The sequence below is a fragment of the Pistacia vera genome, unplaced genomic scaffold (genome assembly GCF_008641045.1).
Source record: "Pistacia vera cultivar Batoury unplaced genomic scaffold, PisVer_v2 Contig673, whole genome shotgun sequence".
Taxonomy (NCBI): domain Eukaryota; kingdom Viridiplantae; phylum Streptophyta; class Magnoliopsida; order Sapindales; family Anacardiaceae; genus Pistacia; species Pistacia vera.
Window position 1 is genome coordinate 30,316 of NW_022196527.1, and position 16,075 is coordinate 46,390.

Below are 16,075 nucleotides of genomic sequence, written 5' to 3' on the forward strand. Positions count from 1 at the left end.
TTGTTGAGAAGCCTTAATCAAACCAGATTTTGCATACATGTCTATAAGATAACTTTCCATTCCCTCAAACTGAATGCCATGCCTTAATAGATAAGCAAATCATTTACATATTCACAACAAACAAATCATTTACATATTCACTTCCCAATTTAACAAGCAATCCATTAAGTACGTTACCGTTCTTATAGTCCTCTAAACTCGACAAAGCCGGGAAAACATTAACAAAACTAACAGTACTGGGTCTAATTCCCTTCATCATTATCATCCTAAATTGCCTAATCGCTTCTGCATCTCTCTCTGTCTTTACGCACCATGAAACCATAGTATTCCAAGAAACAACATTTCTGCTTTTCATCGTATCAAAAACTTTACAAACTAAATCATACTTCGAATAATCAAAATCAGAATAACCACACCCACCAATTTCACTATCCACCACAGAACTCAAACAAGTAGAGTACATATTCAACAGATAGTTATACACAATCCTACTTGGGTTCAATAAGCCCCTAACAAAATAGCAATGAACAGCTTTTCCGACTCTGAAATTGTGCGTCGCGGCACATGCCTTGAAAGCCGAAGAGTACGTATAGTTATCACACAAAGTATAATGAGCGCATTCTTTCATCTGGGCATAGAACAAAATGGCATCTTGTGGCATCTAGTTGCAAATAAAACCAATAATGATGGTGTTCCAAAGGACGGTAGTTGGGCAAGGAATTGTGTTGAACAGTTGGCGGGCTAAATAAGGTTGGCCTTCTTGGCATATTTTGCTCAAGCGGGAACGATTGTGAGTTTGGGAATTGGCGGTGAAAGGGAAAGGGGTGGCGGAAAAGTGGGGGGCGGTGGTGGTGGTGGCGGAAGAGGAACAGAGGAGGCCATGGATGGATGAGTGAGTTTTGTTGGCAGTCAATCAACTAAAAGTGCTTTTTTTGAGTTTGGGTAACTTTTTTTGGGCTTCCCAAGAAGCCTAAACCTTTGGGCCCATAATAAAAGAACTAAACACAAATATTTACTTTTCTTCTTCGAGGTTCAACTCTTGAACAGTTGAACCCATAAGAAGGGTTTTTGGTTTCGTTTTTGACTTTTTGTTTTGCAGAATCCCATGAAAAAGCAAGGAAGCAGAAAATGCAAGAGAGGGAGACAGCGCCAACCAGAAAATCAACTCTCAAATACAATCACAAAGCATAGCAAAATGACCCTTAAACATCAACCTTCTGCTTCTCCTTCTTCCAAACCACCGAAGTCCTCCGCTTTCCTCGACAAGGTCTCTCTCTTTCACACTCTTTTTAATATCTGTAAGATTATATATGTAATTTTTGGGAATATTTTGAATGATGGGTATAGGGTTTGGTTTTGGTTTTTACATATGCAGATGCAGAGTCCGGTTCCAGGTTCAGTTCTTGGTTCCTACAGTGAAGGAACTGGAATCGGGGAGTCCCGATTCCAACTTCTTAGAACCGGAACCTACCCTGTCAATGACGGTTCCGATTACTATCTGAAATCAGAGGTCCAGATACTTGTCGGTTTTGGGTCTATCCTTTACCCATACTCAGCCTAAAACTCTCCAAAACTTTTATTATAATAAGCTTTTGGGGTGTGTATTTATTTCTTTTCTTTATTTGTTTATTAATCATTAATTGCAGCTTCTGACCAAATGAATCTCTCTCTGCAACATGATTGGTTGATTTCATATACATGTGCAACAAGATCACTACTTTATCAAAGGAGTGATTTAGATCCCTTATCCACTCCTCAGAAGAAAAGAAATCACAAATTTTCATTACATTTTCCTCTCCTATCGCCAAGACTGAAGAAAGCTGAGCCTGTGTTCATCTCTCTAGCAGGCGCAGGCCACTTGGTTCCTGAAGTTGAGTTTGCAAAGCAATCGTCAGAGCAAGATGATGGACGTTCTACAGTGTTCAGAAATTATATAAGGGAAGTGTTGCTTCGCTAAGGGAATGGTTACGTGTTGCATGTAATGCAAGCGGTTTTCTCATGCATGTTTCTTAAGGCTGAAAGCTATTTTCGTGTATGAACTGTATTATCCATTCACTGGCTCCCTAGCTCATTGTTTTATATTTTTCCCCAGGTTTACATACAGGGAACGTGAGGCGCTTGCTTATGCTTTAGGTTGGCCCACAGTCGCATTTTCATTGGCATAACGCTTGTACATCTTAGAGGAGCACTCTGATACAGTGTTTTATGTAAATGATTACACTTTCATAATCATGTTTTGAGTTGTACAACTGTCATTAAAGTTTTATGAATAAGTTTTATACGATCCTTGAGTCCTTGGAAACGCTTGGATAGGGCATACTCAAAGGGGGGGCGGCTAAGAACACCTTCGACGGAACCCACTTTCACATTGACAAAATGAGTAGTCATAAGGGATGGTTAGAAAGAGAGATCCAAATCAGCTGAAACCAGAATAAGGACAGGAGAATCAAAGATTAAAGTAAAGTAAACGACGGCGAACACTGGACGAGTGAAGGCGAATTGGCGAAGTGTGAAGGTGAAGAAAGGGAGAAAGGGTTAGAGATTTCAATTTTGAAATTTTGTTTTGTTAGGTCCGTCTGGTTTACTGTTACTAACCCGATTTATTCTGACTCGCAATTGAACCCTAGGTTAGTATTGTTCAATGTTGGGTCAATCCTAGGCCAATCCAATCCAAAGGCAAAACTGGGCTAAATCATGTGATCGAACTAGATTGGAGACTGGTTCATGGTTGANCGCCTACGGGTTCGGGGGTGCTGCCCCCGCGACCCCCGCCCGCTCACCGGGGAGCGGGGCACCTGCCCGCTGACCGGGCAGCGGGATCTCCGAGTGCGTCTCCGTTACCCATTAATGCTGAAGTAGTCGACAACTCCAACACTTTCATCATGACAAAATGAGTAGTCGTAAGGGATGGTTAGAAAGAGAGATCCAAATCAGCTGAAACTAGAATAAGGACAAGAGAATCAAAGATTAAAGTAAAGTAAACTACGGTGTGAACACCGGATGAGTGAAGGCGAACTAGCGAAGTCACGCTGTTGCGGTCGCGGAGCTGTGAAGGTGAAGAAATGGAGAAAGGGTTAGAGATTTCAATTTTGAAATTTTGTTTTGTTAGGTCGGTCTGGTTTACTGCTATTAACCCGATTTATTCTGACTCGGCGGTTGAACCCCAAGTTAGTATTGTTCACGTTGGGTCAATCTAACCCAAAAGCAAAATCGGATTAAATCATGTGATCGAACTTAATTGGAGGTTAGTTCATGGTCGAAGCAACCGATCCTATTCAAGTTTTAAAACAGAGGTATTGACTAGCATTATGAGCTAGATAGTTTTCAATACCTAAAAGAATAACCCATATGTGATATACCTAAAGATAGTGTTTTTATTTGCTTCATATATTGGATTTCATGCATGCTTATATATATTTGATTGATTAAAATGTTTTTGTTTTCTTCATTATAAAGCTTACATTCTTGGACTTTGCAAATTGCAATTGTGACCCCACATGCTCAAAACTCAAATAGTATCCATTATTCACAGTTGGGCATGATTACTTTGTCATCTCTCAACTTACGTCATCTATTTTTAATCATATTTCTATTACTATAAATTACTTCATTAAAAAAATAAAGAAATGCTATTAATTAATTAGGATTAATTTTCTATTGAATTAATCATAATTCTTACTACTTTCTGTAAAATTAATTTACTATGCATAAATAATTGTTTTAATTGTATTACAACCACAAAAACCGAAAATTGTATTGTAATATTTAATTTTCTTTATTTATAGATCTAGCTAGAGCATAGATAAATAAATCTGTATTGGGTGGACTCCACCAATTAATTATTCTTTAATAAACCTCTTATTGTTATAATTTTAATTGTTTTAAAACATATATAGACTGCAAGTTTGTCAAAAATCACTCTTTAGTGTGAGTTCATTCTTTAGTATGAGTTCATTCTTTGTACATACTTATGCCTCAAACCCGACCATCTACATTCCTTCTCTCCATTTCCCATAATTCATTTTTTTATTTCTTCAAATTATATCTATAGATACAAACTTTTATGTTAATTGTGATTGTAATTACACATTCTCAAATAGCACCATCAATAATTGGTATGATTACTTATCATTTTTCAACTTCATTATCTATAAATTTTGTATCTTTTATTATAAATGGACTGGATTGTTAGTTCAAGTCAAATGATCCTTAGGGGGCGTTTGGTTAGGGTTAAGTGGGATTATTGGGGTAATGTCATCTTATATTACTTGATTACCATGTTTGGTTGTCAAGTAATATTAGATACTGGTAATCTTTAAATACCAATAGTGGTTACTATTAGTAATATCAAAGGTAATCTGATTACCTCAATTTTCTTAAGTATTCTAAGATTGCCAAGGTTATCTTTTTTTGTTACAATTTTATCCCTTATTAATAAAAATTTTAGACAATAATACCCCTACTTTAAAACAAATTAACATTAATATCTTATTTCAATTTTACCCTTGTTTAATTAAAATTTTGGACAATAATACCCTTATATTTAAAATTATTTACGGACCACCACTGCTACCCAGCCACCACCACCACTGCCAGCCAACCACCACCGCCGACAGCAGGCCAACCACCACGGACCACCCCCGGAGTCCCTAATAAAGAAGAAATCTGTGGGAGGCTCCGGGAAGCTTCGCTATGGCCGTTTTCGGCCATCAATATGGCCGGAAACGACCATAACGAAGCCTTCCCGAGCCTCCCACAGAATTTCCTTCTTTTTAGGGGCTCCGGCGATTTTCCGGCGGTGGTTCGCGGTGGCGGTAGGCGGCGGCAGGAGGTGGGGTGATTTCATCATAAATTAAAGTTTTTTATAAGCGGGGGTGTTTTATCTAAATCTGAAATATTGGGGGTTAAAAAAATTATTCAAAAATTAATAATAAAAATAATATTATATTAATATTTAAAAGAGGGACAATTTAGTAATTTAAATAACATACCCACCAATTTATTCTCATAACCAAACATATTAATATAACATACTCACCAACTAACCAAACATATTTTCTTAAAGATTCCCAGTAATCTTCCAAGGTAATCTATCTTTCCAATAATCCAATATTCCCAGTAATCTAATATTCCTAAACCAAACGCCCCCTTAGGAACATCCAGAGAGCATAAATAGATAAATTGTGATAACAGATCAGCCTTTATCATCTGCTTTTATCATTCAAATACCTTTACCCACCTAAGGTTTGACAAATCTACAGTTCCCATAAATGGCAAATTCTCACCCAGTTTAAAATTTGAAATGTTAAATTTAACAGTTAAATGGTATTTAGGTCTTTTTATAAAAAAAAAAAAATAGTAAACTCTAATCTCTCTCCCTCCCCTAAATTAGTACAATTTCAAAACAACCATCCACATCTCAAAATTTCTTACAACCCAACCCTTCCTCTCTGCCTCCAAGGCTCCAACTCCTCCACCACCACCAACACCAACACCAACACCATCAGCGGCTAGATTTGGTCACTATAGAGAAGAGGAAAGGAGAAAGAGAAAAGAGAAGAGAGAAAGAGGTGTCGATGGCCATATCCAGTAGCCGAGATATGGTCGTTGAGGAGAAGAGGAAAGAAGAGAGAGAGAGAGAGAGAGAGAGAAGAGAGAAAGAGGTGGAGAAGAGATAAGGAGAAAGAGATGGAGAAGATCCCGATGGCCATATCTAGCCGTTGCGGAGGAGAGGAAGGTTGAAGAAAAATGTGTTATTGAAATAAATTTAAAAGAAAAATAATTATTTTTCTAATTCTATTAATTTGAGAGTTAGAAAGTAATTTATCTATTTACCCATTATTATAAAAAGGGTTAAAAAGGGTATTTAACTAGTCAAAACAAAATTTATCTTAACAAAGTTTAAAATTGGGTGAGAATTTGCAATTTATGAATCTAGGGGGTGGGTAAATGTCCTTTATCCTAAATCAAATTAGTGTCTACAAAAAAATTCTTGTAATATTATTGGTTGTGAATAATCAGTTTATTATGTAGTTTAAAAAGAAATAAAAAGTATAATGCATATTAATTAAATTAATACCTTGATCAAGGCATGCAGCTATTTAATCCATTTGTTAAGTAAATTGGCAATCTGGCATAGAAAATATCACATCACTCAAATCTCGTGTTTTTGAGCTCACACCAATAAATTGACTTGGGATAGTTAGCCAAGCATGACGATTACAATGTTATTACCTTTGTAGTGATACATGCAATTTATTTATTTTTTTTTAAATTATAATACATCTAAAAGTACCCACGTAATTAGGATTAATATATATATATATATATATATATATATTGTTTTATGAATCGACTTCTGGAAAATAAATTCAAAAACAAATATGAATAGTCTCACTCTCATCGTCATAAATATAAATGCCTTTCCAATCACAGCACCACCTCATGTATCGAACAGTGCACACAGACCTGCTTGCACGACGATTTATGTTGTTTTGAAAACTGCATCATTGAAAAGATATATCTTGGATTTCGTGTTTCAGTGCATTTAATGAGATAATACTGCACCAAATATAAAATAATATTGCCTTTTGTTTAGCACATAAAATCATATTGTTTTATATTTAATATGTTTAGAATATTGAATTAAAATTAAAACTTGTACCAAAAATAATTAAGAACTTTAATTAGAAATTTAAAAAGTAAAGAAAAAAAGAAACGAACATTTTAAAAGTATATAAATGAATAATTCTTTTAATAGAAACTGATGCATTTTAAAACGATTACATAGTTTTAAATTAAACTCGATAGTCTGTGAAAATTAATTTGTATCAACAGCTCACTTAATATAAATACATTAAAAAAAAAAAGTTTAAAACAAATTGCATGAGTAGGATTATACACTTATCCCAAACACAATATTTATGGTACCATTACAAATCAGATGTCATTGTTATATCATCTTTCAACATATTTTTTATTTTTTTAAAAGGTAATATTGACGGTGATGGATGGATTTGTTGAAGACGAAAATAATATCAAATGTCGTTAGAATAATACTATATTAACAATCATTTCTCATAAATTTTTTTTTTCATAATTCTAACGTGATAGCTCGCTATTGATCAGATCATAATGAGTTTCATATGGGTCATGTATAGGTCCCATATATAAATTACAAACTATTACATCAAGGTTATAAGAGAAAGTTTGTGAGAAATAATTGTTGATGTAGTATTACTCGATGTTGTTATTAGATAATAAGAATCATTTTATTTTTTATTTTAAATTATGGTTTGACAATAATAGGGGTGAGCATAGGTAGCGGATAGAACCGAAACCTGGGATGGAAACCGATGGTAGGTATTTGAGATAGAACTTGCTTGGAACCGAAGATGGGTACCTGGGATAAAACCTGATTGGAACCGAACGTGGGTACTCAGGATGAAACTTGCTTGAAATTGAGGGCGGGTATCCGAGATGGAACCTGGACTAAAAAAGTAATTTTGGCAATGTTTACGGATACTTCTGAGAGCTTCCTCTTCATTGACTCATAAGTCAATTATATAGTATGTGTACAACTCATTAGTCATTTCTATCGCCTTTTTATTTATGAATGATTGACATTGAAATAGCGAAGGTGCTTTACAGAAATTCTCAATCTACACCATTAAAATCATGATTATTTAATGCACGGTTAATTTGAGAAGTATCTTCAATCCACCCAAAATAATTAGAGTTTTTATTTCTTTCTTTTTTTTAAAAGAGAGATTTACTTTCTTAAATTATATAATCATTTTATTAATTCCAATCTCTAATAATGTCAAAAATTTTATTTACAGGATATATGTAACTATAAAATTATGTTAAATATTATTTATAACATTAAGAAACAATAAATTTTTTGTTATTACAGTATAACCCTAGACTATACTAAGTCATACTAGATTTAATAGTCCAGTTCTTTTAGACATATCAAATATTAATTATTTCTATACGTAACATTAATTTTATTAACACATTGTGGGCCATCCATTCTTAAAAGCATGTCAGTCTTTTAAGTTTTCACGCGTATTTCAAATTGCATTTTCTCTCACATCATCCTCAACTCAGTTTTATGTGCAGATTACTTTAAATTATTTCAGTCAATTAGTTAGCTTTTCTGACAAAAAAAAAAAAAAATAAATAAATGTAAAATTAAAGATAAACTAATCCTGATTAAATTTATTTTAAAATATTTGATGTAAGATGAATTTTGATAATGTATCTTCAATCCACCCAAAATAATTAAGTTTTTATTTTTTATTTTTTTTAAAAAGAAAGATTTACTTTCTTAACTTATAGCATTTAAAAATGATTTGTATCTATATTAGAATAATTCTAATAGATTATTATGAATTTTAGTCATGTAGTAAATCATGTTAGTTATTAAAAAAATGAAATAATTCTAATAGATTATTATAAATTTTAATAATATATAATAAGCAAACACGTTATCAACATTCATAAAATTTGATAATTAAAAAGAAAATCCAATATCTCAAGACCTTGACCCTTTTGCACATTGAACACTTACAATATAAAGTACTGCTGGAGTTACTTGGTAGCTCCTGAAATTTGTCGTCTCTTTAACGTCTCTTTAATTCAGCAAACATGGTGGGTCATTGAAATTATAAAGTTGTTTGTCTTCTTCTTTTTCTTCTGCCAAAAAGAAAATCGTTACTGTCCCACTACGTCTTCACCATAATTTCGTCCAAAGCAATTTTACTCAGTTTTCTTTGAATCATATCGTCCAATGATAAAAGCATATCAGTCTTTTAAGTTTTCACGTGCATTTCAAATTACATTATCTCTCTCATCTTCCTCAACTCACTTTTATGTGGAAGGATTTATAAAAGCATATCACTCTTTTAAGTTTTCACGCTCATTTCAAATTACATTATCTCTCTCATCTTCCTCAACTTAGTTTATGTGCAAAGATTTCCGGATACCAGACGAGTTTCATTTATAGGAGAACACCCATCAGTACGATATTTCAACTTCAGCTTCTCTTTTGATTTTAGCTAGTTTAATTAACTTCTTCTTTATTATTATTTACTTGCTAATGTTTTAATGAACTTAAAGTTTGCAAGGATTTGATCGAAGATCTCAATTATACTTCATTCTGAGTGTGAAATTTTACTTCAAATTCTATTACGTAGAAGGTATCAATCACAATCTTTTATACTGGCTTTAGATATATATCCTACTTTATAAAACTGAATTTGTGAATTGTGACTGCAGATTCACAAGCTCAAATAACATCATCATAGTTGGGTATGATACTTATCATCTTTGAACTTCATTATTATACCACTACATATTTTTTCATTAAAAAGTTAAAGAAATATTACAAAAATTAATTTGTTTTGAGCTTCATTATTTCATCTTTGAACTTCATTGGCTTGGTTGAAGTTTATTTAGAATGTGTGGTCAACGGCCAGATTTTTGATTGTAGATCTGGCCGTTTCTACCAGATCCAGAAAGATTTGGTTGGAAACTGACAGATTGGCAAAAGATCGACCGATCTGGCCAATCGTGCGTCGTTCTGGCATCAGCGACGGTTGTTGGCGGCAGTTGCTTGCTGGCAACTGTTGTTTGTGTGAGTGAGAGTGTTTTTTGTAATTTATAAATTTTTATGAGAAATGTAATTGTTAAGTGTTATGAGTTGAATAGAATAAGTTGAATTTTAACAATATTAAACAAACATGTTTTTTATTTTTAGGATATGATAGTAGAATAAAATAAAGTTGGAAAATAAAAAAATAATACAAATTAAAGATAAACTAGTCTGATAATTTACCACAAAGTGTTTGATGGAGGATGAATTTTGAGAAAGTATCTTCAATCCACCCAAAATAATTGAGTTTTTATTTTTCATTTTTTTTTTTTTTAAAAGAGAGATTTACTTTCTTATGGCATTCAAAACTGATTTGTATCTATATAATCATTTTTATTAATTCTAATTTCTCTAATATCAAAACTTTTATTTATAGGATATTAGGATATATGTAATTATAAAATTAAGAAACAATAAAAATTTTGTTTATTAACATATAACGCTAGATTAGACCAAATCAAACTAGATTTAATGATATAGTATTTAACGGTTTAATTAAAATATGTTAGACCATATTAAATAACATTAGACAATATTTTTAAAAGACAATATATTTTTACTATTTTTATTCTTGACTAAGAAGACTAAGTATTGAGAAAATACAATTTTAAAATTGTTTATGAGGATTAATAATGAAATAATTCTAATAGATTATGAATTCTAAAAGAAGTATCTCGTTTCATCGTTTGTGTACCAAAATATCTTTTGAGATGGATAAAATATTAATTAATTCTATATGTAACATTAATTTTATAATCATTTTATTTTCAAAAAATATGTGTAAAGTATTCAAAATCCTATCTAATATAACTTATATTACTATTATGAAATTATCATCAATTTTATTTTCAAGATTATGTGTAAAAGTCAAAAGCCAAAAAATTTAAAGATATATTATATAATTTTTGAAAATTAATAACACTTAACAACTGGTACAAATAATTGTGAATTGTCTTGGAGATTGTCAGCACCGAAAGTTGTTTGTCTTCTTCTGTCAAAAAGAAATTCATTGCTGTCCCACTGTATCTCCATCGTAATTTCGTCCAAAGCAATTTTACTTAATTATCTTTGAGCCATATCGTCTAATGATAAAAGCAGATTAATCTTGTTAAGTTTTCGCGCGCATTTCAAATTACATTTTCTCTAACATCTTTCCCAACTTAGTTTTATATGCAAAGATTTACAGGTTCCATAGGAGTTTCATTTCCAAGAGAGCACCAATCAGTATGATGTTTCAACTTTAGCTTCTCTTTTGGTTTTAGTTGGTTTTTTTTTTTTTTTTTTTTAATTATTTACTTACTAACGTCTTTATGAATTTAAAGTTTGCAAGGATCTGATCGAAAATCTCAAATACACTTCATTCTAAGTGTGAAATTTTACTTTAAATTCTCTTACCTAGAAGGTATCAGTCACAAACTGTATACTGACTTTAAATATATATCCTAGTTCATAAGGCTAAACTTTGTGAATTGTGACTGCAGATTCTCAAGCTCAAATAGCATCATCACAGTTGGGTATGATACTTATCATCTTTAAACTTTATTATTATACCACTACAAATTAATTTATTCAAAAGTTAAAGAAAGACTACAAAAATTAATTTGTTTTGAACTTCATTATTTCAACTTTAGACTAATTACTATCCGTTAAGAATTTGGGTTGGCAATTTCATTTTAATTTCTTGTTTAATCTCCTTAAAAAATGTAAATACCCCCTAAAATTGAATGTTTGTTTTCTTTATTATCTTTATTCATTTTCAAGATTAACTTGTTTTATTTATTTTGTTATTAATGCTTTTGTGGCTCCATAACACAGTTACTTGTATTTTACTTAATTATATTTTTCTCATTTGATAGGTCAAGTTATTGGAGACATTGTGGGTCATCTATTGATAAAAGCAGAGAGGTGATTGTGCAAAGATTTAAAGATATCAGAGAAGTTTCATTTCAAGGAGAACACCAATCGGTATGATGTTTCAACTTCAACTTCTCTTCTGGTTTTACTTGGTTTTTTTTGTTATTATTTACTTGCTAACGTCTTTATTAACTTAAAGTTTACAAGGATCTGATCGAAGATCTCAAATACACTTCATTGTGAGTGTGGAATTTTACTGCTGATTCTCTTACTTAGAAGGTATCAGTCACAAACTTTATACTGACTTTAGATATGTATCCTAGTTCATAAAGCTAAACTTTGTGAATTGTGACCACAGATTCTTAAGCTCAAATAGCATCATCACAGTTGGGTATAATACTTATCATCTTTAAACTTTACATGTTAAAATGTAAGATAAGAGGCACAACATCTTATATAGTTTGAGAAGAAGAGGTAACTGTTGACTGTTGTCTCCTAGTTTTAGCTTATAACTCTTAACAATTTATGATATTTGACTAATTAGTAGCCATTGTTAGGATATACTCGGGGTTGTGAGCTATTAACCCTATAAAGAGGATAATATCTTCTAGTTTGATCGAGTAATGATTATATAAAATATTTAAAATTCGTCATTTATTGTTTAGCTATTTATTTTTATTGTTTCACTTGCAGAATACATGTCATAGTATTCTCTCATAGAGTGTAGTTTTCTATTGTGTCAAGATATTTCTTAATAGAAAAAAGGTACAGGAAATATCCTTTTTTCTTTTGTGCTTTTGACATTTATTATAATAATTAAATATTCTTCAATAAATTATGTTTCTATGTTGAATATTTACACTATAAATGAAAATGAAAACTTTTCGAAAATATAATAAGGAAATCTCCATTGATGTAGCTTAACGAAGCATACCTAATCTAAAACTTCTGCTTTAGAGCATCATCATGAAACCAAAATTTATCATATAGTTTAATATTTTAATCTTAAAATTAAAAGAAAATATCTTAACTGAAGGTGGACCTCTTGAGTCATGGCTAACTTTGTGTAAATTAAAAAATACAGTTAAACCTCGATAAATTAATACTCGATAAATTAGTAACTTCAATAAAATAATACTTTTGACTGGTCCTAACTTAGGACTAATGTGGTAAATTAATAATTTGCTAAATTTATAAGATAATACATTAAAAAAAAAAAAAACGCAGTACCACTTGATATATAAACTAATAATTTCCTTATACATAAAAATTATATATATGCATGACTCAATAAGGAGGCCTTTTATAAAATGAGTCCAATGGTATTTGTTTCCTCTTTAAATTGATGTCTTCTTGGATTTCATCTCTTAACTTTTTTTAGTGTATTAAGAATCACTAGTGTAGTGTTCTCGTATTGCAAGAGAAAATTATGCAATGTGATTGTTGCTTTAAGTGCATTAACTATGAGCTATTCCGTACATCACATTAACTATACACAATATGTAAGGCATTAGGTTCAATGTTTTGGAAAAAGAAAATAAAAAATGCCTCAATAAATTAATAATTTATTAATTTATACGATTACTTAATATATTGATTTTTTAATAAATTTTTATGAGTAATGTTACAGTTACCGATGGATGTGTACCGAATTTATACACCGAACGACGTGACAAAATTCTGACCGTTGATTTATTATCAGTTAATATTAATCAACGGCCAGAATTTTACCACGTCATTCGGTGCACAAATTCGGTGTAAACTTTTCGATAACTCTATCATTTTCCAATTTTTATAGTCCCAATTATATTAATTTATTGAGGTTTAATTATGTATGTATATATATCTTATGTTATTTAGAAATAAAAATTTTAATATTAGTAAGGTTAGATGAGATTTTATTTCTTGGGGTGGTAATTTAGCAAACATTAACCAAGGGACTTCAAGAATATTCACTAATACTTACAATGAAATACATACTCTAGTCTGAATTGACTTTGTTTGCTATTAAACAGGAACAAAATAATAAAAAAAGTTTTTCTTTTCTTTTTATAATTAAATTATTTAAAGGAATGATCAGCAATGCTTCATAGTTTTTCCTCTTTTAACATTAATTTATATTTAATTACTTCACATCTTATTTATTTTCTTATCTTACCTCTTTCAGATAAAGGTCTAGTCAAAACCAGATGCTTACGCTTTGTTGGTAGTTACTTAAAGCTCGACATTTCACGAAAATATCATTGGTTTTTAAGCAAGGTACATAAATTCTTTGTTATTTTATTATTTTATTTTTTAAATTTTATATAGCATAGAAAATATTATCTTATCTAAATAATTATTATTAATCCAAAATACAAATAACCCTATATAAGGTTGCCATATTTCACTCATTGAATATGATGAGATTTTTTATGCTAATTACCTAGCATTAATCTATTCCAAAAGGGCATAATTAATCAAACCATACTCACAAGGATTTATTGTCACACCCCCTCCCGGGTATTCCCTATCTTGTCGAATCCAGGCACTCCGAGGGATTCAAGATCCCAAGAGAAGGGTGATTTTTTTTTTTTAAAAACAATTTACCAATTCCTTTCACAGAAACTTTAATGACAATAGTGTAACACAAAACATAGTTATGAAAATGTAAATCTTAGAAAATGGCTTACAGAACAAATGTATCAGAGTGCTTCTAATGTGTATAACCATCATGCTAATGAACATATGTCTGTCAGCCAACCAAATGCAATTTATAAATGAAAATAACTTTCAACCTTAAACCTGCATGAGCAAAACTTGCATTTCACATAACACGTGACTATTCCCTTAACGAAACCACACTTTCCTTATATAATTTCCTTGATTCTTACCCACTCATGCCCAGCAAGGTAATTTGCATCCTTGTACAAACTTTCCCATTACCATGGATCATCGTATTATTTTCACGAAAACTGATACACCATCATCAAAGTTGAGCAGACATTTCCTGACACGAAACCCAATCTTGCTCACGCCAATGCTCGCCAAGTGTCCACAATTTCCACCCAATCTATACCTGCTAGATATTCATAAATTTCATCCCAGCCTATACGTGCAAGATGTTCACAAGTTCCACTCATTCAGTTAATGCAACCACCACCAACACCACTACCACACCAGTACCCAAGGTCCCTAGTATAGACAATCAACTAGCTGCTCAACTAGGCTAATACCCGCCTAGTGTAATCCATCAAATCTCTCACAAGGTCTATCCTCGGGGTGCAATCCCACCTGGAGCTCGTTAGGCACCCAACCTGTCCCGATAGGATGGTATAGATCGTCATCGTTTCGAAGTACGAGCCATCTCAATATGCGCATGAGGCTAATCATATCCCACTCAGGCCAATACCCGCCCACTAGTCTCATCAAATCCCACCCAAGCCAATACCCACTGGGTGTCATAATCCAACTCAGGCCAATACTTGCATGTTGTAATCCCGCTTGGAGCTCATCAAGTGTCCATACTGTCCCGAGAGAATGCTATCACAATGCGGTAGTACGTACCATCTCATTGCGCGCATGAGGCCAAATATAAATGCTAGCTGATGTTTGGAGGGGGACGGTACTACAAAGGTGGTTATGGTCAGCATAATACTTCCACAATCCCACCTTCGAACTTCCCAACCTTCAATAATATTACAAGCCTTCATGCAAGTGTTTGAATATGGGTGGCATATATTTCTTAATAAAACTATCATGTAAATACGAGTATAATATTCCGAAGTATACCAAGTTATAAAATGTCAATTTACACCCTATATTTGTTCCTTTATTTGTCCCAAAGGTTCCAAACATTACAACTAGCCCCCTGCCTGTACTCCAATAATCGCAAAACTGATAATTTGCCCCCTTGGGAATCCTTCCACCAATTACAATCAAATACTAACACAAAGCAAAGAAATTTGGGCCTTATGCCCCCCAAATATAAATAAACCGAATATTTCAGAATTATAAAGCCAACCCAAAACACCCATTACTCACAACTTCTTAAATTTGGGCCAAGCCAATTCATCAACATAATCCACAACCTCCTAAAGCAATCCATACCATTTTCATTTAATATCTAACACTCCCAATTGTAAATCAAGCAAACCAGCCCCACCAATTGGCTGGAATTGTTTCCAATCACAATCAATTCCAAATCAAGCTCATTATTCAATATCCAAAATATATAAACACATAAATTCATCATTAAGTTACAAACATAAAATCTTCAAGTCTACTAAAGTACCCCACCAAGCAAGAATGCATTTTTGTTTTTCATCACCAAAACACACATCATGCCACAATAAGCTTCCACGCATTACATACAACAGAAAATCAGACTTTTAGCAAGGAAATTTTGGTTTATCTAATCACCTTTTGAAGCTGAATTCTTGATCCAAAGGAATCCTCTAACGATGTCTGCACTTGTCTTCTTTTATCCGAAATCCAATGACCTCTCCGTGCAAAGATCTCCCTATGGTAACACTTCAAATTAAATTCACTGGACATCTTAAACACCAAAAGATTAACTTAACA

The 16,075-nt window shown here is 32.2% G+C and overlaps 1 protein-coding gene and 1 long non-coding RNA gene across 2 annotated transcripts; both read left to right on the forward strand.

Moving 5' to 3' along the window:
* The first annotated feature begins 1,068 nt into the window (after positions 1-1,068).
* On the forward strand, positions 1,069-2,705 carry LOC116113179. The gene is made up of 3 exons (XM_031399339.1): positions 1,069-1,267; positions 1,376-1,510; positions 1,647-2,705. Exons 1-3 carry the CDS (start codon positions 1,106-1,108, stop codon positions 1,659-1,661), a joined length of 312 nt encoding a protein of 103 aa, XP_031255199.1. The 5' UTR covers positions 1,069-1,105; the 3' UTR covers positions 1,662-2,705.
* Positions 2,706-11,037: 8,332 nt separating this feature from the next.
* LOC116113017 lies at positions 11,038-11,887 on the forward strand. Its single transcript, XR_004125369.1, has 3 exons — positions 11,038-11,172; positions 11,515-11,623; positions 11,712-11,887. It is a non-coding gene; the product is annotated as an uncharacterized LOC116113017 (long non-coding RNA).
* The last annotated feature ends 4,188 nt before the right edge of the window (positions 11,888-16,075 follow it).